The 22,251-nt window shown below is 37.2% G+C and overlaps 1 protein-coding gene across 1 annotated transcript in view; it reads right to left on the bottom strand.

Annotated features, from left to right (window-relative positions):
- bchs (WD repeat and FYVE domain containing 3 bchs) overlaps nucleotides 1-22,251 on the bottom strand; it is a 232,287-nt gene that overhangs the window by 31,858 nt on the left and 178,178 nt on the right. The window contains exons 45-51 of the mRNA XM_081770205.1: nucleotides 20,884-21,095; nucleotides 10,619-10,751; nucleotides 9,664-9,817; nucleotides 7,386-7,620; nucleotides 5,603-5,826; nucleotides 1,552-1,799; nucleotides 1,093-1,320 (exon numbers count right to left, since the gene is read on the bottom strand). Of these exons, the coding sequence (XP_081626331.1) occupies nucleotides 1,093-1,320; nucleotides 1,552-1,799; nucleotides 5,603-5,826; nucleotides 7,386-7,620; nucleotides 9,664-9,817; nucleotides 10,619-10,751; nucleotides 20,884-21,095 (1,434 nt within the window). The remainder of the gene's footprint in view (nucleotides 1-1,092; nucleotides 1,321-1,551; nucleotides 1,800-5,602; nucleotides 5,827-7,385; nucleotides 7,621-9,663; nucleotides 9,818-10,618; nucleotides 10,752-20,883; nucleotides 21,096-22,251) is intronic.

Here is a 22,251-nt window from a genome sequence, read left to right as displayed (position 1 = left end):
TTATCGTTTGATTGAAAAGACGAGGATGAGAAACCAGGACTGACTTCAATAGTAGCTATTTTTTCTTCTTTGGTAAAAATTTGATTTAACAACTTTGATGCATTAACTAGCGTCAAACAGAGTGAAAGAGCTTACAAAAGCAAAAAATGGTCATACTAGAGATAATTTCGTAAGTTAGAGTGTACATATAATCTTTAATAATAATAAAATAACGCATGTCTGTCTGCCATCAGCTTTTCGCATAGAAAAGAGTGACCTAGAACCATCAAATTTGGTACACAGATACATCTTCACAAGATCTAATCGCCTACGAAGCCGTTTTTTTGGAATTTCGGCATGGGAGTCAAAATGTATGGATAAAGCTAGATTATAAATATTCGAGACGCAGGATATTAGTCGAATTCTTAGTTTTCGTGGCCTCTGAGATGAACAGTAACACTCTCGACGCCATTCAAATCGAACTTTAGCTATCATCGCCATGGGGGTTCAGGAGAGTGAAAAATAACATGTTCAAAATGTCCGACAGTAGTGTCAAATTCATAGTTTTCGGGGGTCCTGAGACGAATACTGACACTCCCGATGCTGTTCAAGTTTAACTTTAGTCTCCGTCGTCGTGGAGGATTCACAGGGGAACATGAAAAATAGCATATCCAAAATAACCGATAATAGTGTCGAATCCACAGTTTTCGGTACTGCTAAGCTGACTGTTAACAGTCCTGATGACATTTGAACCCAAGTTTAGGCAAGAAGGCATATGGGCAGCTGGTCTGGTAACTAACAGGGCCAACACGGAAGACGCTGCTCTTCGGTATTTATTTATTTCCTTCACATTGAAAGGGGCAACGCCGAAGGCGTAATTTTTCTTATTTATTTTACTTATTTACTTACCTTACCATAAACCTTATCCTCTCGCACGAAGAACGAGTATTTCGGGTAGTAATATAATAAACAAGAAATGTATTTTCGAACTTATATTCACATTAATTTGTACAGTACTGTATTTGTATTTATAACTGAGACACGCACTTCCACCCAATTGAACCTGAAGTTTGACATTTTAAGTTCGTTACTTTCCATTACCAGCTCACTTACCGTGAGTTCGTTTATTGCGATTGCCGCGATTGGAGCAGTATGGCCTTTCAACTGTCGAACAAACACAAGTCTTGACAGATCCCATATAATGGCAGTGGCATCTCTCGATCCAGATACAATCACGTTGTACGCTGGACTTGCCGCAAGGCAAGTAACTGCATCTGTATGACCATACAGAGACTGTTTTATGGTTAATTGTTTTCTGTTGAATTCCCACACAGTAACAACCTGTTGAAAAAAAAAAACACACTGTGGAAAACAAATCACATTTAATAAAACTTAAAACTTTAATGACACTTTAACGGTACCATAGAAAAACTTGTTCTTTTTTAGCTATATAATAAGGCACAGAAATATCACCGTGAAAATTTGTTCTAAAAGGTACAGAGATCAGCTCAAGGAAAACCTGAGCATACTGCTCACACTATCCTAGTAGTTCAGTGTTAAAAATGTACTTACCGAACTCGTACCAGCAGTGACAATCATCTTGGCATTCGGACATACACAGGCTACTATTTCACCATTCTGCATTGCTTCGGATACAAACGTAGCTTTCTCACTCTCATAATTACCAATTCTTAAGCTGTGATCTGCAAAACCCCATGCTACATATTTTGTATATGACGGAGGCACAAGAACTTTGTTTTGTTCTACAGCAAGAACTGTCTTGTCACAATGAAGAATTTGACCAACTGGTGCTTTAAGTTCTGTATAAGGAAAGAAAACATTTACTTTGACACTGGTCTTAAACGAGTGTAATTATTTTATATTTTAACTCTACAATATTATTAGCTTCAAACGAGAATCAAACATAAGATAGACCAATCAATAGATCTCATTCAGTTGAATAAAATATAGGTTGAGCATAAGTCCTCATGACTAGTTTTCGACAAAAACGAATTTATATGGCGCTAAAAGGCACGATGTCTATTGCCAATAATAATGGAAGAGAGAGTCTTTATTCTGTTGGAAGAGAGAGTTTATTTATGTACTATATACGTAAAATATATTAAGAAGCAATTTACAGGGTGGTTGTAAATTACCTATTTTTAATTTAGATTATCCTAGAAACTAGCTGGCGTGTAATACTGTTTACTAATGTGAGATTTACCATTTATGATTTCAGAAGTTGATCCAGTGAAAACCGCAAAATGGCTGGAGTACACAATGTAGATGACAGATTGCCGCCAGGTATGAAGTTTGGAGGTCGGTCGTACAAGTGCAGAGATGGTGGAGGCAAGAGTGAGGTAGGAATGTAACGCTTAACCCTAAGACAACAAATAAATAAAAAGACAGTGGAAAAAATGTAATCAAGACCAAAGTAACCGTCTGGTTTGGAATGACGTCTAGTAGATTCATTGATCCTAACGTGCTACGCAACACCATGAATGGTAAACAATACTTGGAGATGCTTCAAACGTATGTATGGACTGAGATTCAAAAATGGGAAAATGGAAGGGAATTGCTGTTCATGCAATATGGAGCTCCGCCGCACTATGCAATTCCAGTGAGAGTATGGCTTGATGACAATTTCCCTGGGAGATGGATTGGCCGCCGGGGACTGACAGAATGGTCTGCACGCAGCCCCGATCTACAGAAGGTCGGTCCACATTTATGGGAACGAAGTGAAACGTCCGCTAGAAACGCACAAGACAGTAAGCACAGCAGAGCAATCAGAAACCAGTTGTGTGGAAAATTTGGTAGCAGGAAGTGAAGTGCTCCGAATGTAATATGCCTCCAAAAGTGACGTCATTCTGGGAGGGGTACATCACCGCTCTTTCCAACATCGGATACAGCTACAGTGCAATTGTGAAACTGTTTGTCCAAGGGTTTCACAATTTCCAAGAAGGGTATTGCCAATGTACTCAAACGTAACAAAAATGCACAGCCAGAGGAAGCGGGTGTGCGCACAGTGGCACGAAAACAACATCCCTGTCCTAAACGTACAATGGACGTGGTTCGACAAGTACAGAAGTTCGTGACCCAGGAGAATCCGCCGCCATAAAGAGACATTGCCAGGAGTGTTAGAGGATCCAAATCAACTGTGCAGGATAATCAGCCAGGATTTATGCCTGTAAGTGAAGCATAAGCCACGTGTTCACACACTCACAGCCAAACACATCCGGGAACGCAGGGTCTATTGCAAACGGCTCTATGAACGGTATTTAGCGGGTGACAAATGGAAATATGTGGTCACGTTAGACAAGACCTGGATCTATTTGTCAAATTCCAAGCGGGTTCGAGCCATTTCCTATCATTCCAAGGATGCCAAGGACCATGCCAATTGGATCCGCACGTGCCGCGAAAGTTTTCCCCGTGGCTTCATGGTGGTTGCAGGTTTTTGCCACAAAGGGAAACTTCCCCCGCATAGAGTTGCACGAAATGTGAAAATTAACATACTATCAACAACATGTTCTGGAGCCATTATACCGGCAGCATATTCCGTCGTTGTATGGTGCTGAGGTGTCGAAAGTCTTCATTCATCAAGACAAAGCAGCCAGCCACACAGCTCGAACAACTGTGGCATACATGGCCCGCAAAGCGCGTGAAACTGGAATCCATGCTATTCCATATTCAGACATTCCTGTCAAGTCTCCCGGCGCTGCACTAATGGACCTTTGTGCTTTCGGGTGTTTGAAGCGAGCGATTTCCATACGTCGCCCACGCACATTGACTGGCTTGTGGAAAGTTTGCGAGGAGGAGTGATGCAAACTTGATCAGATTTCTCTAAACAGAAGCCTACTCCAATGGAAACTTCGGTGTCGGGCTATAGTTTATAGTTAGGGTCGTCATATCGAGCACAACCGCTGGTGGAAATACGGCTTTACACCCTAGCGTAAGCGACACAAAATCGTTTCCATAAATGCGGACCAACCTTCTGTAAGCCCATACGACTTTTTCCTTTTGGGTTGGGTTAAGGAATAAGTGTACTAGTTAAAACCAAGAGATATTACCGGTCTTGAACAAAATATCCGTGAAGTGTTTGCAAATGTTTAAGTTGAGATGCTACGAAGAGCCGTGGATTCTGTTCCTAAAAGATTCCAGAAGTGTGTGGAAAATGCGGGTGCATACTTTGAAATGTAACTTAATAACCAAATGGTACACCCTCATAATGTATTCAATGAAAATAAAACGGGGATGGGTTATTTAGTTTTCGTAATATTCATTGTTACAAATAGAAACTGACTTTACAACCACCCTGTATATCTATTGTTGTTTGTCTTTCCCTAACAGTAACGCTCATACTCCTAAGTAACACAATACTCTTAAGAGTGATGCTTATACTCCTAACACAATACTCTTAACAGTGACGCAAATACTACTTCTACATAACAGAATAGAAAAGAGAATTTACCTCTGAAATTTTTTATTAAATCTTTACAAAATACACTATCATAAATTATTTCGTTCTCAACACTACCAATCTACATAGAAGGTGAATCAACATACCGAATACCGAGGTAAGTTCAATTTAACTCTTATACTGAAAAAAGTTGTTGTTCTTTTCTTTTATCGAACACAGTTTAATAAATATTCGTAATGAGCGAGAATGATATCATCTATAATTTGACTTGCCTTACCCTTTAACAGATTAAGTGTTACCTATATCGCAACAAAACTGTTTTCTTCACTTTTTGGTTTATATGTGTTCTAAGTAATAATTTACTCATTTTAGGTAGTTCTGTAATAATTTACTCATTTTAGGTAGTTCTGTAATATCCGTACTATGTAGTATTAATACTTTTTTGTAGTGACATGACGACCCCAAATAAACCACAGCCCGGAACAGGCTCTTAATGGCCGCGTGAGATCAACACGTCGTCACGCAAATTTTAGCCGATTGTGTCTGGATTTTCCCGGGAAAATACGAATGCATAAGTTAGTACTGAAATGTATGTTAGAAAATTAAATTTTCTAACATAGGTTTCATGCAAAACAATCTATTTTTACCACTGGCTGGAGTCATGTCAAGTCACGGTGGACTCACAATTCCACAGGCCAAGTTTGTTTCTCTTACTACCAGGCCGACTACTATACACAGTGATCTCACATTTTACGTTAAAACCTATTGCAAAGTCACCACAGGCCGTAAGCTAACAAGAGGTTGTGTGAGACCAGTCTGGCACCATGTGGCCGTAAGGAAATATTTTATCACACATTTCCTTACGTGACATTTAACCTACTAAAGAGGTAAACACTTATTCAAAATATCAAGAAAATAATAAGTTGTAACTACGTTAACTGTTAGAAGCTGACTGATTAATTCAGGCCTAGAACTGACAGTGTTACTGGTATGTCACTAGTAAAGCATCTGTCCAGAAAAGAGACCGAAGCTCGATTTCTGTCAACTCAGCAATTAGGTTTGCTTATCTATTATTATTATTATTATTATTATTATTATTATTATTATTATTATTATTATTATTATTATTATTATTATTATTATTATTATTATTATCTTTTATATGTATGATGTATTAGCTTTACGATATTATTAATGTTTACATACCTTTAATTGGCTGAAGTGAAGGCCGTAGATTATCCAAATTATGAAAGAACAACTTGTCACCACTTCCAAAGCTAAGGCCAGGAGTGATTGGACCAGGATCAATGACGGATGTTCTATTGCTTATTTTCTTGGCTGGATGAGGTTTCTTGAAGAGCTGCTTCGGAATTTGACCAAAGTTGTTAATGAACCCTATTGTGGCATTCTTCTTGAGTGGATCGTCTATACTGTTATAAGATATAACCACAAATTATTCACATATAAAACATTAATGCTATATACAATTATTTTATAAATATACAATTATACAATTATAACATTTCTTCTGATACTTCTATCTCAAACACTAACCCGCAAATTCTGTTACAATCCTCTAGTTGTCCAATCAATAATGCTTTGCATCACTATTGTAATAGTAACCAACACATAACGCCACTTACAGTTTACTCTGTGATAATTTACTTACTTTCTTATTTATTTACTCACTTACATAAGGAAAAATGAGCGGGAGAAAATACATCCATCTTTAAAAATACCATTATTTTAATGTATGTATTTCAAAAAAAACAATACTTTCTGAATAATAAAATAGTTTAAAATAGTTTGCAAAACATATACAAAGATAATTTCTTGTTCAACAATACTTTTATTTAAAAATCAAAGTGAAAAGCACATCAATGAAATTAATAACTTGAAAATGACAAGTTATGAACTATCATGTTTTTCTCCTCAATCCTTTATAATAAATCTAATGAACTTAAAAGAATGCATGAAAATACAAATAACTACCTAATATTGAATAATAATGAACAAAATAATGAACAAATATTTTGTTCGAGAGATGTCAAAGAAATGAAGCATGCGTTTTAACGAAACTGCTTGTTCATTATTTATTTTAACATTGAAGGGTTGATTCGTTAGTTCTCATTCTCTTGTTTTCTTTCTTTCTTTCTTTCTCTGTCTCTCTCACTCTCTCTCGTGTATCTACTAAAGTTTAGACTCAAAACTTCTTTTGTCGTTAGCCAATGATAATGGAGAACTATCTAAAATTACGTTTTAAATAGAAACCACTATTGCTTAGATGTTTTCTTTTCCGCAAAATTGCGGACGTTCCAGTTTGGAGTTCCTGATTACGTTCACTTGCTATTCATACGAAGGGAAGGTTTCAACATATCTTGACGATTAATCACTTGGTGTTATTCTATTTTAATTTGGTTTATCGTTTTAAATAATAAATAGGTTGTGTAAGATAATGAAGCTTTGCTTTCGACAAAGAAAATTACATAGAATACTTACATATATATACGTTTTACTAAATGTTCATTCAATATAATCATTGGAACTTGAATATTTCTAATCAGACCCTTCTTTTCTCAATATATTCCTACTTCAGAAACATAAGACAAGCTCGAAATTGAAGATGTTAGGAAGCCTAGTGGAAACAGGAACCTTTAATCAAGTTCACGGAAGGAAAAAAATAAAATTAAAAAAAAAATAAATAAATTTAAAAAAAAAAAAGAGAGAGAGAGAAGTTTTGAAAGCTGAAGTGTTAGTAAGTGAAGATATTTTACGTACATGTCAAAGACTGCAATTTCCTAAAGCTTCGACAAATTTCTCTGATGTTACAAACTTAATATTTTTCCATGATATATATATATATATATATATATATATATATATATATATATATATATATATATATATATATATATATATATAATCACTTAAATACTATTACGAAAGAATAATTTAACTACATGCTATTATTTGTATTATACACACTTACTTATATATATCGACATTTCCCTCGTAAAAAAGATGATGGAAGACATTTACAGCCTCTACAGCTGCTGGACCCTGTTGCTTATACCCAAAAATAAGATCAATCCACTCATGTAAATGCTGAGATACAAAATCACATTCAAGAGCTAGTCGATGAACCCTTATGAACTCACGAGGATCATCTTTGGCCCATGGTGGCAGTACTACATCACCCAAATGAACACCGTTCTGCTTACAACCTACAAAAACAAATTCATTTAGGTGTTAGTACATGCAATTACAATTTGTACATTATACAAAGAACAATGCACTCATTTCACATAACGCGGGAGAAAGCAAAAATAAATAAACACAAATAATAACTTGCGCATACGATCATGATAACTCCTTTTCTTCTTCACTACCTTAAATAGAAGTTTAATTCCTTATAACAGTGCAGACTTAAAACAGATCTTAAAACAATTAACATTTCCATGTACGGTTGCCAGAAATGATTCATACTTAGCCCTCTTTTTCTTTAAGAACAATATCCAAAAGAATGAATCAATTTTAATAGTTTCCTCTGATATACAGACAATGAAATGCTCTATTTATTCATTTCAATTAAGGCAAAATAACATGGATAGATATGTAATTTTCTTGGCACTGCATAATTTCTATAAAGCGTTAATATTCTAATATTGAAAAGTATGAATGAAAACCAACATTTTTACATTTGCTTATAGCAAATCCTTTAGAGATCGCTTTAAAAAAATCTTAAATCATAAATAATAATATTAATACTCTGAAGATAAGCTGAGTTGATCTTTGATTAAGCCAATTTTATTATTACATCGTTCAGAGAAGTTAGAAACTGGCTGAAAGCAAAATGGCTTTCGGATCATGAATTAGAATGACTTTCGAATCATAAATGAAAAAGAAAATTACCACTGGTACTGTTTTCCAGGGTTTAACGTCTTTTTGCGGAAAAAAAAAAAAACTTATCGAAGGATACTCACACCAGGAATCGTCTCCGAGTCTGCACCCAACGCGGTAATATCAATCATTTGTCATGAGGAAGACTAAAGAGGTTCTGAAGTGGATATATGAAAAGCTAAATACTATCTACTTAAATAATTCTGACGAAAAGCTTAAATTCTACTAAATAATATGGAAAACGACACTTGCATGAACATGGCCATCAGCTGATATTTCAATGGCCAGTGAGATTATGCATACCGCTTGTTGTACTTTGAACGGACAGTTAAAATTCATTCAAAATAAAATTCGCGCCATTTACTTTTATTTAAAAGAAAAAGAAATATAATTAATATAGAATATCACCGATAGAATGTTCTATTTCTTTGATGAAATAATCTGGCTAAAACCCTCATCTTGTTCAAAGAACCTTAGATTTCTTCAAATTTTAATATTATCTTTAGTTAAAATTAAAATTGGAAACGCATAAAGTGGCACAATGACTCTTCAATTAAAGTATATGTGGAAAAGTAATTAAAAGCAAGCGGAAAACACGAAATACGAGTGAGCATTTACAAATTTTCTCAAAGGTGGCATTTACAAATTTTCTCAACATCCTATTTCGTAGTGTGGCTTTGAGCATCAGCAAATATTAAGGTTGTGAATGGAAAATGATTATCGTGCTCGTAGAATATACGTTATAGAAGTAGCAGGCTGTAGGGAGTTTTCTGTAGGTGAAAGGTCTAGTTGCATTCAGTATTGGCGTGCTTATAAATCGATGGGATAAGTATCTCAAAAGACGGAGGTTATATGGAAATAATAAACTAGATGTTATGTAAGTACTTCTTATTTTTTTTAAAGCTATTTGTAACTTATTTAATGACTTTTAATGGTACACTGAAGTACGATAAACAATATCATATCGAAGACGTACATTTGATACAGATACATATGGCAACAGTGTGTTGAAAATAATTTGAAATTCGGTAGAAATGAAAGGCTAATACTTCAAAAATTGATAAATGATTTTGAGGATGTACAAAAGGAAAGAATGCAACAACCTGACACATGTATTTTTCTAACGAAACGAAGATCAATTGTGAATTTAGAATATAACATGTACGTAGGATACAGAGAAGAGAATGATAAAAAGGGAAACACGCTGTAGAATCCTTATATTTAAAGTACACAGAGATAAATAAATAAATACACAACAATAATTGTAGATTCTAGTTAACATCCATAGTTGATATAAATCTATTTCAAAAGGAGTTAAATGACATATTTAAAAAGCTACAAAATAGAAAAATAATCATCATACATACCCAAGTCAAAATTATTGGAATTGCACAGAAATTCTGGTAAGTAGAAAAACTCGGGAATAAGTTCTTTCACATCAGCCATATTATGCTTTGAAGCTGAACGCCATGCTTCTCTTATGCTATGAAACATTCGATCAGCAAGGTCAAAATGACCACCCTAAAATTTAAAAGAAAACAATCAAAAAATCCAACAATTTGAGATCACATATTTGTTTGATAAATAATAACATCAATTAATCAGCAGACTTTCCACTGTATTCAAGAACTACCAATCTTACGTTAAGATAATAATAATAATAATAATAATAATAATAATAATAATAATAATAATAATAATAATAATAATAATAATAATAATAATAATAATAATAATAATGATGATGATGATGATGATGATGTCGTGGTGAAAAACTCTTTCTCTTAAAACAATTTCATACCAAGTAGTACTATTTATTATTTTGGCATAATTTTAAAATGATCCATCTTCATCATTAGTTCCGAATTCGATTAAAAAAAGAAACTATTTCTATTTTTCATTTGTCTACATGGAATGCGGGGGAAATCAAAACTAAATATATGATCAGCGAATAAGTGAAGAAATTGTACTACATATTCAGTAACGGAATAAATCTTCGCTTGTATGTTCAAGTGTATGTCCAAGACAAACTGCGTCGACTATTTCATGAACATCGCCATTACTGAAATGTACTATTCCTTGGTGCCTTATTTCTGAATACAGCGTGCAATTATTTAATCAGCACATAACGTTTTATTTTTAACTTCTACAAAATAGAATGGAACACTTACCGAAGAAAACAACCAGCTTACCTAGAGCAAAAGTAATTCACTGATATCTTACAATGTTTGATATAGCTGTTACAACGTTAAATCTACTTGCATATCTTCAATGAGATCGTCTAAGTTTCCATTAACAAATGACATTTGAATTCTCACGTACCTGAAGCCGGAGAAAGTGCTGAGTAAAAGGCTCCATTCTCACCAAATATGAACACACTATCATGGCTGATGAATAATGTGTACCATAATGATAAGGTGGAGTTTCTCCGTGGGGATCATCCCATTCTTTATACCTGAAAATATAATCAATCTTGATAGTATAGTGATATCAAGTGACCAAAAAAAGTCCGTATTCATTTTCATTTCTTAAGAACACTGCTTTACAAAACTAAAGAAACAATAGTTCAGTACGTCTTCACTATGTGGACTATGTGAGAGTGGATATACAACCTAACATGAGATCCAGAATATGAGCTCTCATCGCAATTGCGTGAGGCGCGTATGCTAGCTACATATGAAATGAAATTTTGAGTTTTACGTCCCACGGTTATGCCGGTTAGGCTAAAGGAGACGGTGATAATGAGTAATGAATGAAATGGTGGAATGAAGAAAGTGGGAGGAAACGGGAGAACCCCGAGAAAACCCACGCACACGGTGTTTGTCCACCACAAAGTTCACTTGGCGGGAGCAGGGATGCTAGCTACATAGCCACTAAGATTAAGTAGCGCTTAAGTTCCTGGTAATGAATGATACAACACACCTAGTAGTACACGTACGACAGAAGCATCAACCCCAAAGTCACGGATACTCAACACTCCATTCTAGGAAAGAGTTCTTACATAAAAAACACATCGCTCAACATTCTTCAGAGTAAAATACCGTAACAGAAACGTAATTATAGTCACACAAACAAGAATCGAATGCCAATTTCAGTAATGTTATAAGAGGTATATTTCAAGACTAGAGCTGGGTAGGATCTAGGAAAAATTTCTAGAAGAATAAAGTGAACAAAAATATATCAGTGTACAAGCTATGATGTTGCTGCCGGTACTTCCTCTGTTGCCAGACGTTATGAAGGTTGCCTCACAGTCACATCTATAGCAAAACATTATTGTCTCCAACCAGTGTTGGGCAAATTTCAATTGAATTAACAATTAACAATAATCTGTAAATTTAATTGTTAATTGCAATTAACAATTGAAGTAAGTAATGGTTAATTGTTAATTGCAGTTGGCCATTAATAATGGAAAATCAATTGCAATTAATCAATTGATTGAAAGAAATTGCAGTGGAAAGTAATTGCAATTGAATTCAGTAATTCAATTGCAATTGAAATTAATTGGCAATTAATTTAATTGCAATTGATTTCCACAGCAATTACTTTCAATTGATTGATCAATTGCAATTGATTTTCATTGATTAATTTTCAACACTGTAGTTCAGAGAGGGCGTGGGGCAATGAAAACTTTAGCCACGACCAATTGACTCACCACCATCGTGACCCGCAACCCACCGTGACCCACTCTGACCCACAACACACCATGAACCACTCTCACCCACTGTGACCCACAGACCCACCAAAACCCATTGTCGTCAACTCTGACCCATGATTCACACCCTCTTCTCTACTGACTAAAGAATTTAAACTTGTAATAAAACAAGCCTATGAAATTATCACTCATCGGAGTTCGGATTTTTACGATCAATCGCTCAAGCACCGCTCTATTATAATAAGGAAGGATCTGAACTTTCTAATATAAATAAAATAAAGAGTTTGTTCGTGTCTGTCTGTCTATCTTTGTGCGGCCTGTGGATCAGACGAGTGGACCGAAACGTTTCAAAATTTGGTCACGGGTAGCTTGGTCTAGGCCTCAGATCAAGACGAAGAGATTTTTTTTTTTAAATTTCGAACTAGGGGGTTTCAGGGGGACGTTTGCTTGGACCGGCCTGGGGACCATACAAGTTGACTGAGGTGGTTGACTGACCAAATTGTGGTCAAAGATACCTTAGTCCAGGTCCCACACCAAGGTGAAGCGTTTTTGACAAAATTCGAACCACGGGGTCTCAGGGCGGCGTTTATCGGGACATGTAAAAGTAGTAAAAAATGACCGATATCAGTGTCGATTTCATAGTTTTCGCGGTCGCTGAGATCAATGGTAAAACTCCGATCGCATTAACTTCCAAATTCACCCTATTCGGATGCGGGCCGTGGGTCAACGGGGGGGGGGGGGAGATACCGAAACGTAAAAGTAATCCAAAATGACCGATATTAGTGTCAAATCCATAGTTTTCGCGGTTGCTGAAATCAATGGTGATACTACCATTAGCGATGACTTTCAAATTCATCCACCGTTGTATGCTGGCCTTGGTTCACCAGAGGGGGGAGTTCCGAGACATGAAAAATAATCGAAAATGACCGATATTAATGTCAAATCCAAAGTTTTCGGGGTCACTGAGCTCAATGGTGAATCTCAAGACCGCGTTTACTTTCACATTTATCCCCCAACAGCTAAGGAACGGGGGCATTATAAAGGGGATCACGAGACATGTAAAAATAGTCCACAATGACCGATATTAGTGTCAAATCCGTAGTTTTCGCGGTCGCTGAGATCAATGGTGATACTTTCATTACCGATGATTTTCAAATTTAGCCACCATTGTATGCGGGCCGGGAGTCACTGGGGGTGGGGAATTGCGAGACGTAAAAATAATGGAAAACGACTGATATTAGTATCAAATTCATAGTTTTCGCTATCGCTGAGATGAATGGTGATACTTCCACAGGCGTTGACTTCCAAATACAGCCCCCAACGGCTGTGGGCCAGAGGCGTTGTGTTTTCAAAATTGGAACCAGAGGATCATAGGGGCTTTTACCGGGATATGTAAAAGGTAGTAGAAAATGGCACATGTTAGTGTCACATTCATAGTTTTCGCGGTATCAGCTGGGGGCTAGAGGATATTTTTTTCACAATTCGAACCAAGGGGGTTTGAGGGAGCGTTCACCGGGACATGTAAAAGTAGTAGAAAATGAACAATATTTGTGTCGAATCCATATTTATCGGGGTTGCTCAAATGTATAGTGACACCCCTGATAGTGTTTACGTTCAAATTCATTCCCCATCGGCCTTATCAATGAAAACACATGTACGTTGTTGGATATATATTCACACAAAATATATCCAATTTTAGAAATGTTTCTTAATTGTTCTCCCGTTGTTCAGTTTGTTTACATTGATATTTTATCTGATCCGTGCGAAGAACGGGCATAACAGCTAGTACGAAATGGTAAAGTGTTTGTCATGGACAAAATTACAATGAATTCAATTATATAGATAATTATTATAATTATCATTGATAATTACTTCCTTGTTGAATTATAGATACTTTTCAATGGAAAAGAGAATAAAATTTGAGTCCCAAATCAACGTAAAATAGACCAACGTAAAGGAAAAATGTATAACATTTTCCATATAATTAAGCTTACAAACTTAAAATTTCCATGTAATTAAGCTAAATTTCCATTTTTGTGTCGTTTTGTGCGCCTATTTCCTCGTTTTGAGAGTCACCAGAAATGGGTCAATGTTATCCTACAAATATGGCGGAACAAGTTAATGCTGTTCCGTCAGGAATGATTTCGAGGTCGTTTCCTTCACATCATCTTGTGCGTGTTTTCTACCGTTTTGTAAGCCTATTTCCGTGTTTTGTGAATCAATGGTAGTGGGTCAAAACGGGCATTCAATGTGGGAAGAAAAATGACCCACTCTCCCACCAGTATCGAATCTCGAGGTTGCTTTTTTCGCATTGTTTAGTGCATGTTTTGTATCGTTTCTGCGCATATGTTCACGTTTTGTGCGCCAAGGAAAGTGGGTCAAAGAAGACCTACAAATATGGCAGAAAAAGACATATTCATCCCACTTTCAAGACCCATTTTGACCCACTTCCACTGATGCACAAAGCGACACAAATCATGCATAAAAATGTGAAGTAAACGACATCGACATACGATGGTGACGGAACAGCATTAAGTTATTCCACTATACTTGTAGGCCATTTTGACCCATTTTCGTTGCCGAACTAAAGTGGAAATAGGAGCACAAAACGGTACAAAACAGGCACTATACGATGCGAAAGAAACGACTTTCAAATTCGATAGTGGCGGAACAAAAGCTCTTTTTCCTCACACCTTGATGGACCATTTTCACGCATTTCTGGTGATGCTCAAAACGTGGAAGTAGGCGAACAGAACGGTACAAAATACATACTAAACTATGTGAAGGAAAGGTCCTCCAAATTCGTTGGTGGCGGAACAGCATTAACTTGTTTCGTTATATTCGTAGGTCAATTTTGACCCACTTCCGGTGACGCACAAAACGTAAAAAACAGACAATAAACGATGCGAAAGAACCGACCCCGAAATTCGATAGTGGTGGAACAGCGAGCCATTCAACTCCCACTTTAAAGGCCCGTTTAACTCACCTCGGGTGATGTACGAGACGAGAAATAGGTGCAGAAAACTTTAGAAAAAGGCATTAAACGATGCAAAAGTAATGATATAGAAATTCGATTGTGTCTGAACAGGGGTCATTTTCGCCACACCGTGGAGGCTCATCTTGACACACCTCTGATGACGAACAAAACGTGGAAATAGGGGCACAAAACGGAACAAAACAGGCACTAGCCAATGCGAAAGGAAGGACCTCGAAATTCGGTAGTGGCGGAGCAGTGAGTCATTTAAGTCCCACTTTAAAGGCCCGTTTAACTCACTTCCGGTGATACACAAGACGAGGAAGTAGGAACAGAAAACATTTTAAAAAAAATAGGCACTAAATGATGCGAAAGAAACGACCTAGAAATTCGATAGTGGCGGAACAGGGGGTCATTTTCGTTACACTTTGGAGGCCCATTTTGATACACTTCTGGTGACGCGCAAAACGTGGAAATAGAGGCACGAAACGGCACGAAAATTCGCTAGTCGATACGAAAGGAAGGACCTCGAAATTTGGTAGTGGCGGAGCAATGGGTCATTTTCGTCCCACCTTTGAGGCCCATTTTGACCGTCTTCCAGTGACGCACAAAACGTCAAAATAGACGCACAAAAGGGTACGCGATGTGAAATTAACGACCTCGAAATTCGATAGTAGCAGAACCCTCTTGGTCATTTTCGTCCCATCTTGGAAGCCCATTTTGACCCACTTCCGGTGACGCACAAAACGTGAAAATACGCGCTCAAAATGGCAAGATACTGTCACTAAACGATGCGAAATAAGCAACCTCGAAATTCGTTGGTGACGGAACAGTGATTCATTTTCGTCCCACCTTGGGGACTCATTTTAACATACTTCCCATGACGCACAAAACAGCACAACACAATGTGAAGGAAATGACCTTGAAATTTTGGTGGCGGAACAGCAATAACTTGTTCCGCCATATTTGTAGGCCCATTTTGACCCACTTCCGGTGACGCACAAAATGTGGGAATAGGCGCATAAAGCGACACAAAACATGCAATAAATATGCAAAACAATGTACCTGGAAATTCGTTGGTGGGGGAACAAATCAATGACGCCGTGAGCACCAATATAAGTATATACTGTAGTTCTTACCATCAAGGCTGAGAACTGCACGGTCCATTTTTTTAGCCAAAGTAGAAGCCCAACCGGGATAGTGATGTCAACCAGCTCGGTTCGGTTCAACTGAGAGTACAGCTTGAGCTGGCTTGGTTGGGATGACCCATCGACTGGGCTCAATTGAGCCGATGGCTTGAGCCGGCTCGGTAGGGACGAGTCATTGACTCGGCTCGATTAGAGCCAATAGCTCGAACCAGCTCCGTTGAAACGAGTCTATAGGCTGGGTCCGAGTCAGCTTAACTGAGCCGATTGCTCGAACCGGCTCGGTTGGAGTAAGCAATCAGCTCGGTTCGGTTCGGCTCGTGTGAGCCATCGGCTCGAGCTGACTCGGTTGGATGATCTGTTGGCTCGGCTCACTTCTCGGTTCGGCTCGATAAGTGAATAAGCTGTGAGCGAGCCGCTTGAGTCATTGACAACCCTAAACCCGGGTGGAGCAGTATTGAACATGTTTGGCTGGAGTCCTATAACTTTTAACAATTTTTGGCTCGAGCCCGAATACTTGCTCCTCCTGAACTCAAACCTAGAACCTCGTGACCGATGTCCTTGCCTCCTGAAGATTTCTTGACGACCCAGATCGACAGTCAACTAATTTTTAGTATTCAGATACAAACCGCCTATATTCCATGTTTATACAGGTACACGGTGTTATAATAATAATTAGTTATAGTAATAGTAGTAGTATCATTGTAGTAATAGTAGTAGTACAGGGTGTCCGAGAAGTCCTTCCCTGATTACAGAAATTGATAACTCAGGCTAGAAATAAGATAGAAATATGAAACTGGTGTTGAATTGTTTACAAACTATAAAAGTTTTTGTCTGTGTTAGGATTGTTCTGTTTTACCAAGTCTCAATTTTGTTTGTTTTAGGTTTGTAGTACGTAAGTAAGAAGCCCAAGAAGCCATGCCAACCAACCAGGAGAAGGCACAGTGTGTCCTGTGGTACCATGAGACACGATCACCAACCACGGTGCAGAGACAGTTCCAGACAACATTTGGGAGGACTCCACCTGATGTCAAGAGCATTAAAGCCTGGTATGAGAAGTTCAAGAACATAGGGTCGGTTGCTGACCTTCCGAGGTCTGGTCGACCAAGAACCTCAGCAGACACGGTGGAGGCTGTGCAGCAGTCTTTTCTGAGAAGTCCTAAGAAATCGGTGCGCAGGGCCTCACGTGAATTACAGATGCCAAAAAGCTCTATCCATGACGTTTTACACAAACGTTTATTGTTTCGTGCTTACAAAGTGCAACTCGTTCAGGCCTTGTTGCCCGACGACGGTACACGTCGATATGACTTTGCGGTCGAAATGCTATCACGTATTGAGGACGATAATGGTTATCTCAGACGAATTGCCTTTTCCGACGAAGCGACATTCTTGGTCAGTGGAGTAGTGAATCGCCATAATGTACGCATTTGGGATTCAGAATCCCCCAGGGAGGTCAGGGAGTTCACCAGAGGCAGTCCAAAGGTGAATGTTTGGTGCGCGTTATTGCACGATCGAATTATCGGGCCATTCTTCTTCGCTGAGGATACCATCATATCTGCAGTGTACCTGGATATGTTGCAGCTGTATGTTGTTCCTCAGCTGCTTCAGTATCGCCCCGATGTCGTTTTTCAGCAAGACGGTGCACCACCTCATTGGGGTTTGGACGTCCGTGCCTATCTCGATAGGACATTTCCTGGGCGATGGATTGGTCGTGATGGACCAACAGCTTGGCCTCCACGCTCTCCTGACATAACCCCATTAGACTTCTTGTTATGGGGTTATGTCAAGGATGAGGTCTACCGAACACGTGTACCAGATCTTGAAACCCTGCAGCAACGAATAACCACAGTTGTTGCATCGATCCCTCCAGTGATGATGGGTAATGTGTGGATGGAAATTGAATATCGCCTAGATGTGCTACGTGCTACCAAGGGTGCTCATGTGGAAGTGTACTGATGTGACCAAAACTTTTATAGTTTGTAAACAATTCAACACCAGTTTCATATTTCTATCTTATTTCTAGCCTGAGTTATCAATTTCTGTAATCAGGGAAGGACTTCTCGGACACCCTGTATAATTATATTGTCTATGTAGGATACTTGAAGAGAGTAGCACTTGGAACTACACAAAGGATTTAGCTCGGATTGGCTCGTTTTTACTCAACTCGATGGAAACTCGATCCGAATTCGAGTCGAGTTGGGGGAAATTTTTCGAGCCGAGTTCTCGAGTCGAGCTCAAAGATGTCTGCTTCGAGTCGAGTCGAGTTTCAAAGAAAACTCGCTCGAACTCACTCGTGCCCATTCCTATTGTATGCATGACGGGCATATAGAGTTCTTTCGAGGGGGATAGAACCATAAACATTATATATTTAAAAAATACTTAGTTTCACGGCTTTCTTCCCAGGGGGGGCGAAGGGATGGTAGCTATCCAGCATTTCTTATAAGTACCTTATTTGAAATATGTAAAACAGTAATAAGTGGACAACACAATATACTCACATCTTCTTATCTTCAGTTTTAATTGCTGATTTCAATTGCAATTAACAATTACAATTAACAATTACAAGTTTCAATTGTCAATTGCAATTAACAATTAAATGTTTCAATTGCATCCTTTGCAATTGACAATTAACAATTAAAAGTTTCAATTGCCTGGTGACCAATTAACAATTGACGAAAATTTAATTGCAAATTTTATGATTGAATTCAATTGCAATTGAAATTAATTGTCAATTACAAATTGAAATCAATTGCAATTGAAATCAATTCCATTTGATTTTCAGAGCAATTACTTTCAATTGATTGATTAATTGCAATTGATTTCAATTGATTTTGTCCAACACTGTCTCCAACTAATCACATATGACACCAACGAAATTTCCTCCCAGGTAGCAAAGAACCAGGACAGGACATGCTACCTGTGAAACCATACGAAGTCGCCAAAACCAAGCAGAAGTACACACCCATAAATCAGTGTGCTAGATCTATGACCATGGTGCAAGGGTATTTTCAAAAGACGGCTGTAACTTCTTGTATAGTTTCTATCTACTGAAAAAAGTTGATCTCTGATACGATATGCAAATATAACGACTAACTGGAAAAATTAACTAAGTATTGACATACAATCGATATTTAAAGAAGAAAACATTAACCAATTAAATGACTTGCAACCTCGCCGGACTTTAACGCTACTAGGATCAGGCATGCCCTCAGTCACTGAGTTAAGCGATGTACCCTAAGACTGATTTTGAAATAAACAGAGTACTACTCTTAGAGGAAGAGCTTCGTATTCAACAAGGTCTAACAAACTATCTTTCATAGATCAACATTATGAAAGCAAATTGATGTACCTTTACGATGACTATATCCAAAATTAACAGGGAACTCGAATTCTAGGGTAACTTACATACCATTTCTTGCGTGACCAATATTTATTCCATTGTCAATTTCATTACTTTGGCGTTCTAAAATTATTTTTATATCACCACATCTCTTAATTGTGCTTATTCAAATGCTTTTCTAAAAATCAATTTCAAGTTTATTTTGCCACGAATTTCGGGCACTATTATATAAAAAATTTCAACATGTTTCCGAGTCATGCGTGTTCTACTACATATTTTAGTAAAGGTCAGTATGACATTCTTCAAGCCTTTACATATAACATACTTAAAGAAAGTCAGATCGACCTTCACAGATTTGAAATTCTCTACTGACGAAACACAGAACATTCTTGGTCAACAAGCATGTCACAGAATTTCATTATCTTCTACAATGACATAACTGAAAGAAAACTGGTATAGCAATGAGATCGTATCCTACTTGAAACGTTATGAACAACTTATGGATACTTTACGTGGATTGCTGTACGAGGAACACATGGTACGACATGGTATTTGTTGAGGGCTTAACCAAAGGTACGACTGATATACCGTTCCTGCAAATAGTGTTATATGCGAAGACTGAATTTACGAATATATATTTATTAATACACAATAGTACAATAAAACACAACGATTTTCATCCTACTACATACAATCACACATTACTCCCGACAACATCTAGTCGAATTCATTCTATCTACAACAGAGTAATGCAGCGAATGGTCAGACAAACGGTGAAAGGCGCTGAGAACAAAAGACATTGGAGTAAAGAGTGATTATTGGTTAAGAACAATATCTATAAATGAATCACTAACTGTTCTTAAGGATTTGATTATATAAATTTGAACACCTCCTCCACCATTAAGTTCAGAGTTCTAAATCTCCGAAAAGATTCTACAGAGATTTGGTTGAATCGTACCTTTCATTTTTAGTTTTCCTTAAAGATATGGCTGCGAAGGTATTTCCAACTCACCAAACGCTACTCCAATGCGATAATTTTGCTCTATAAATATTTTACTGTCGATTTAATTCAGTATCGATCCAACATAGCTGGAAAAGCTGTCAAACGACACAATATCACCACAACAGACTTGACTCAGTTACGGAGTTCATCTAAAGTACCGCCGTCGATGGGACATTCGGAAATTCATGTTGAACGATCAGAAATTTAACATGCTAGATTAATATTTCTAAATTACTGATGATAAAAACTATTTCTACAGTGATCCGAAACTACTAAAATCAATGTAAACAACGAAAGTCCAAGATATATTACTCTTTATACGTCTATATAAAGTTACTAAATTTCGAAATTCGTTCTAATTCAACCGTTTGAATTCATGATATAAAATAACTTTCCGCCAATTCATGATATAAAATAATTTTAGAATTTTAAGATGATCATATTATTTCAAGTTCTCGCATGCCATTACTCACCTTTTTTTGAACTGCTCGAGACGGTCAGGACTCTGAGCACCCATTGGTTTGGAGAAATCCCTGAATGTTGCATGATCTGTTAGATCCAACTCCTCACTTTCGTAGTCCGCCAGAATCCATGGGAACACTGGATATTGCATTAAGTCATTATAAGAACGACCAGCAAGAGTGTTCAAGTGCATCAAGTACTGGAAATTTGATATTTCACCACGCTAAAAGATCAAAACAAATTTTGTCAATGTAATTTCCTTGTGAAACAAGAAGTGAAGACTTAACAAATTCGCATACAGTTTTTGATTACAAAGTACTACTTGCCATTTAATTCCATATGTCAACACTTGCTATATGGGTAGTTGGGTGCAACACGCGGGCAGGCACTATTCTTAAAACTGTGAAATTGAACGTGTACAAGTAAAGAAATTCAAGTATTGTACACAATGCTTAGATAAGTAAGAAATAATATTAAATATTTAAGTCGAAATTACAGGAGCCAAGCGAACGAAACCTTAAAATCAAAAACATTAACAACTTCCCAACAATGCATGTAGAACAACAAGTCGATTAATGAAGTCATGTAGTAATGTTATACGGAGTTATTGAAACGTTGTTACAGTTTAACTTTATTTTAAATCAAAGTTACTGAATTAACCCTAGAAGTACCAAGCCCGTATCTGAAACGTGTAGTACGAGGGGAAGAGGGATATTAAATTTTCCCGCAATTTTTTAAAGTGGTTGTTACTCTATATTTATTGAATTTAAGTTAACATTTAAATTAAATAATAACAGAAACCTTCGAAATAGTTCTACTTTATAGTTAATGTAATGATTACGTATATATGACATTGTTTGCGTTATTAACAGTCGCATGTGTTGTATAACAACCTGAACTTCGGTTTTGTCTTGGCAATATGTATTTTACGTCCATTTTTACAATAAAATTTATTACACTCTTGTAAGCTTCACTGTTTAAATAAGAAACAAAAGTAGCGTTGCAGACTTTGGTTGAAAAGAAATTTTGGCGAAAACAAAGATAGGATACACGTAGTACAGTGGGGTCAAATCTGCTAGCAGCAGATGAATTATTTTTTAATAAAAATAAAACAGATTATATAATATAGGACTAACAAAAGTGAACAGTACATTCAAGAGAACAATGTAAACAAATTAAGAGGTCTTAGGTTGAGTTGAGTTGATTGTAAGTTTAACGTCCCGTTCAGCAGCGAGGCTATATGAGACGTGGACCTACTGATTAACGTGGAATCCGAACCACATGAGCTCCCGCCGGGAATCGAACCCGGGTCTCCCATAAGAGGTCTTAGGAAAAACTTTGGTTTGAAAAAAAAAAATCGAATGCGCACGCAAAATTGA

Source organism: Thermobia domestica, chromosome 1, assembly GCF_964235325.1.
Source record: "Thermobia domestica chromosome 1, izTheDome1.hap1.1, whole genome shotgun sequence".
In the NCBI taxonomy this organism is placed as follows: domain Eukaryota; kingdom Metazoa; phylum Arthropoda; class Insecta; order Zygentoma; family Lepismatidae; genus Thermobia; species Thermobia domestica.
This window is presented reverse-complemented; position numbering and strand designations above follow the sequence as displayed.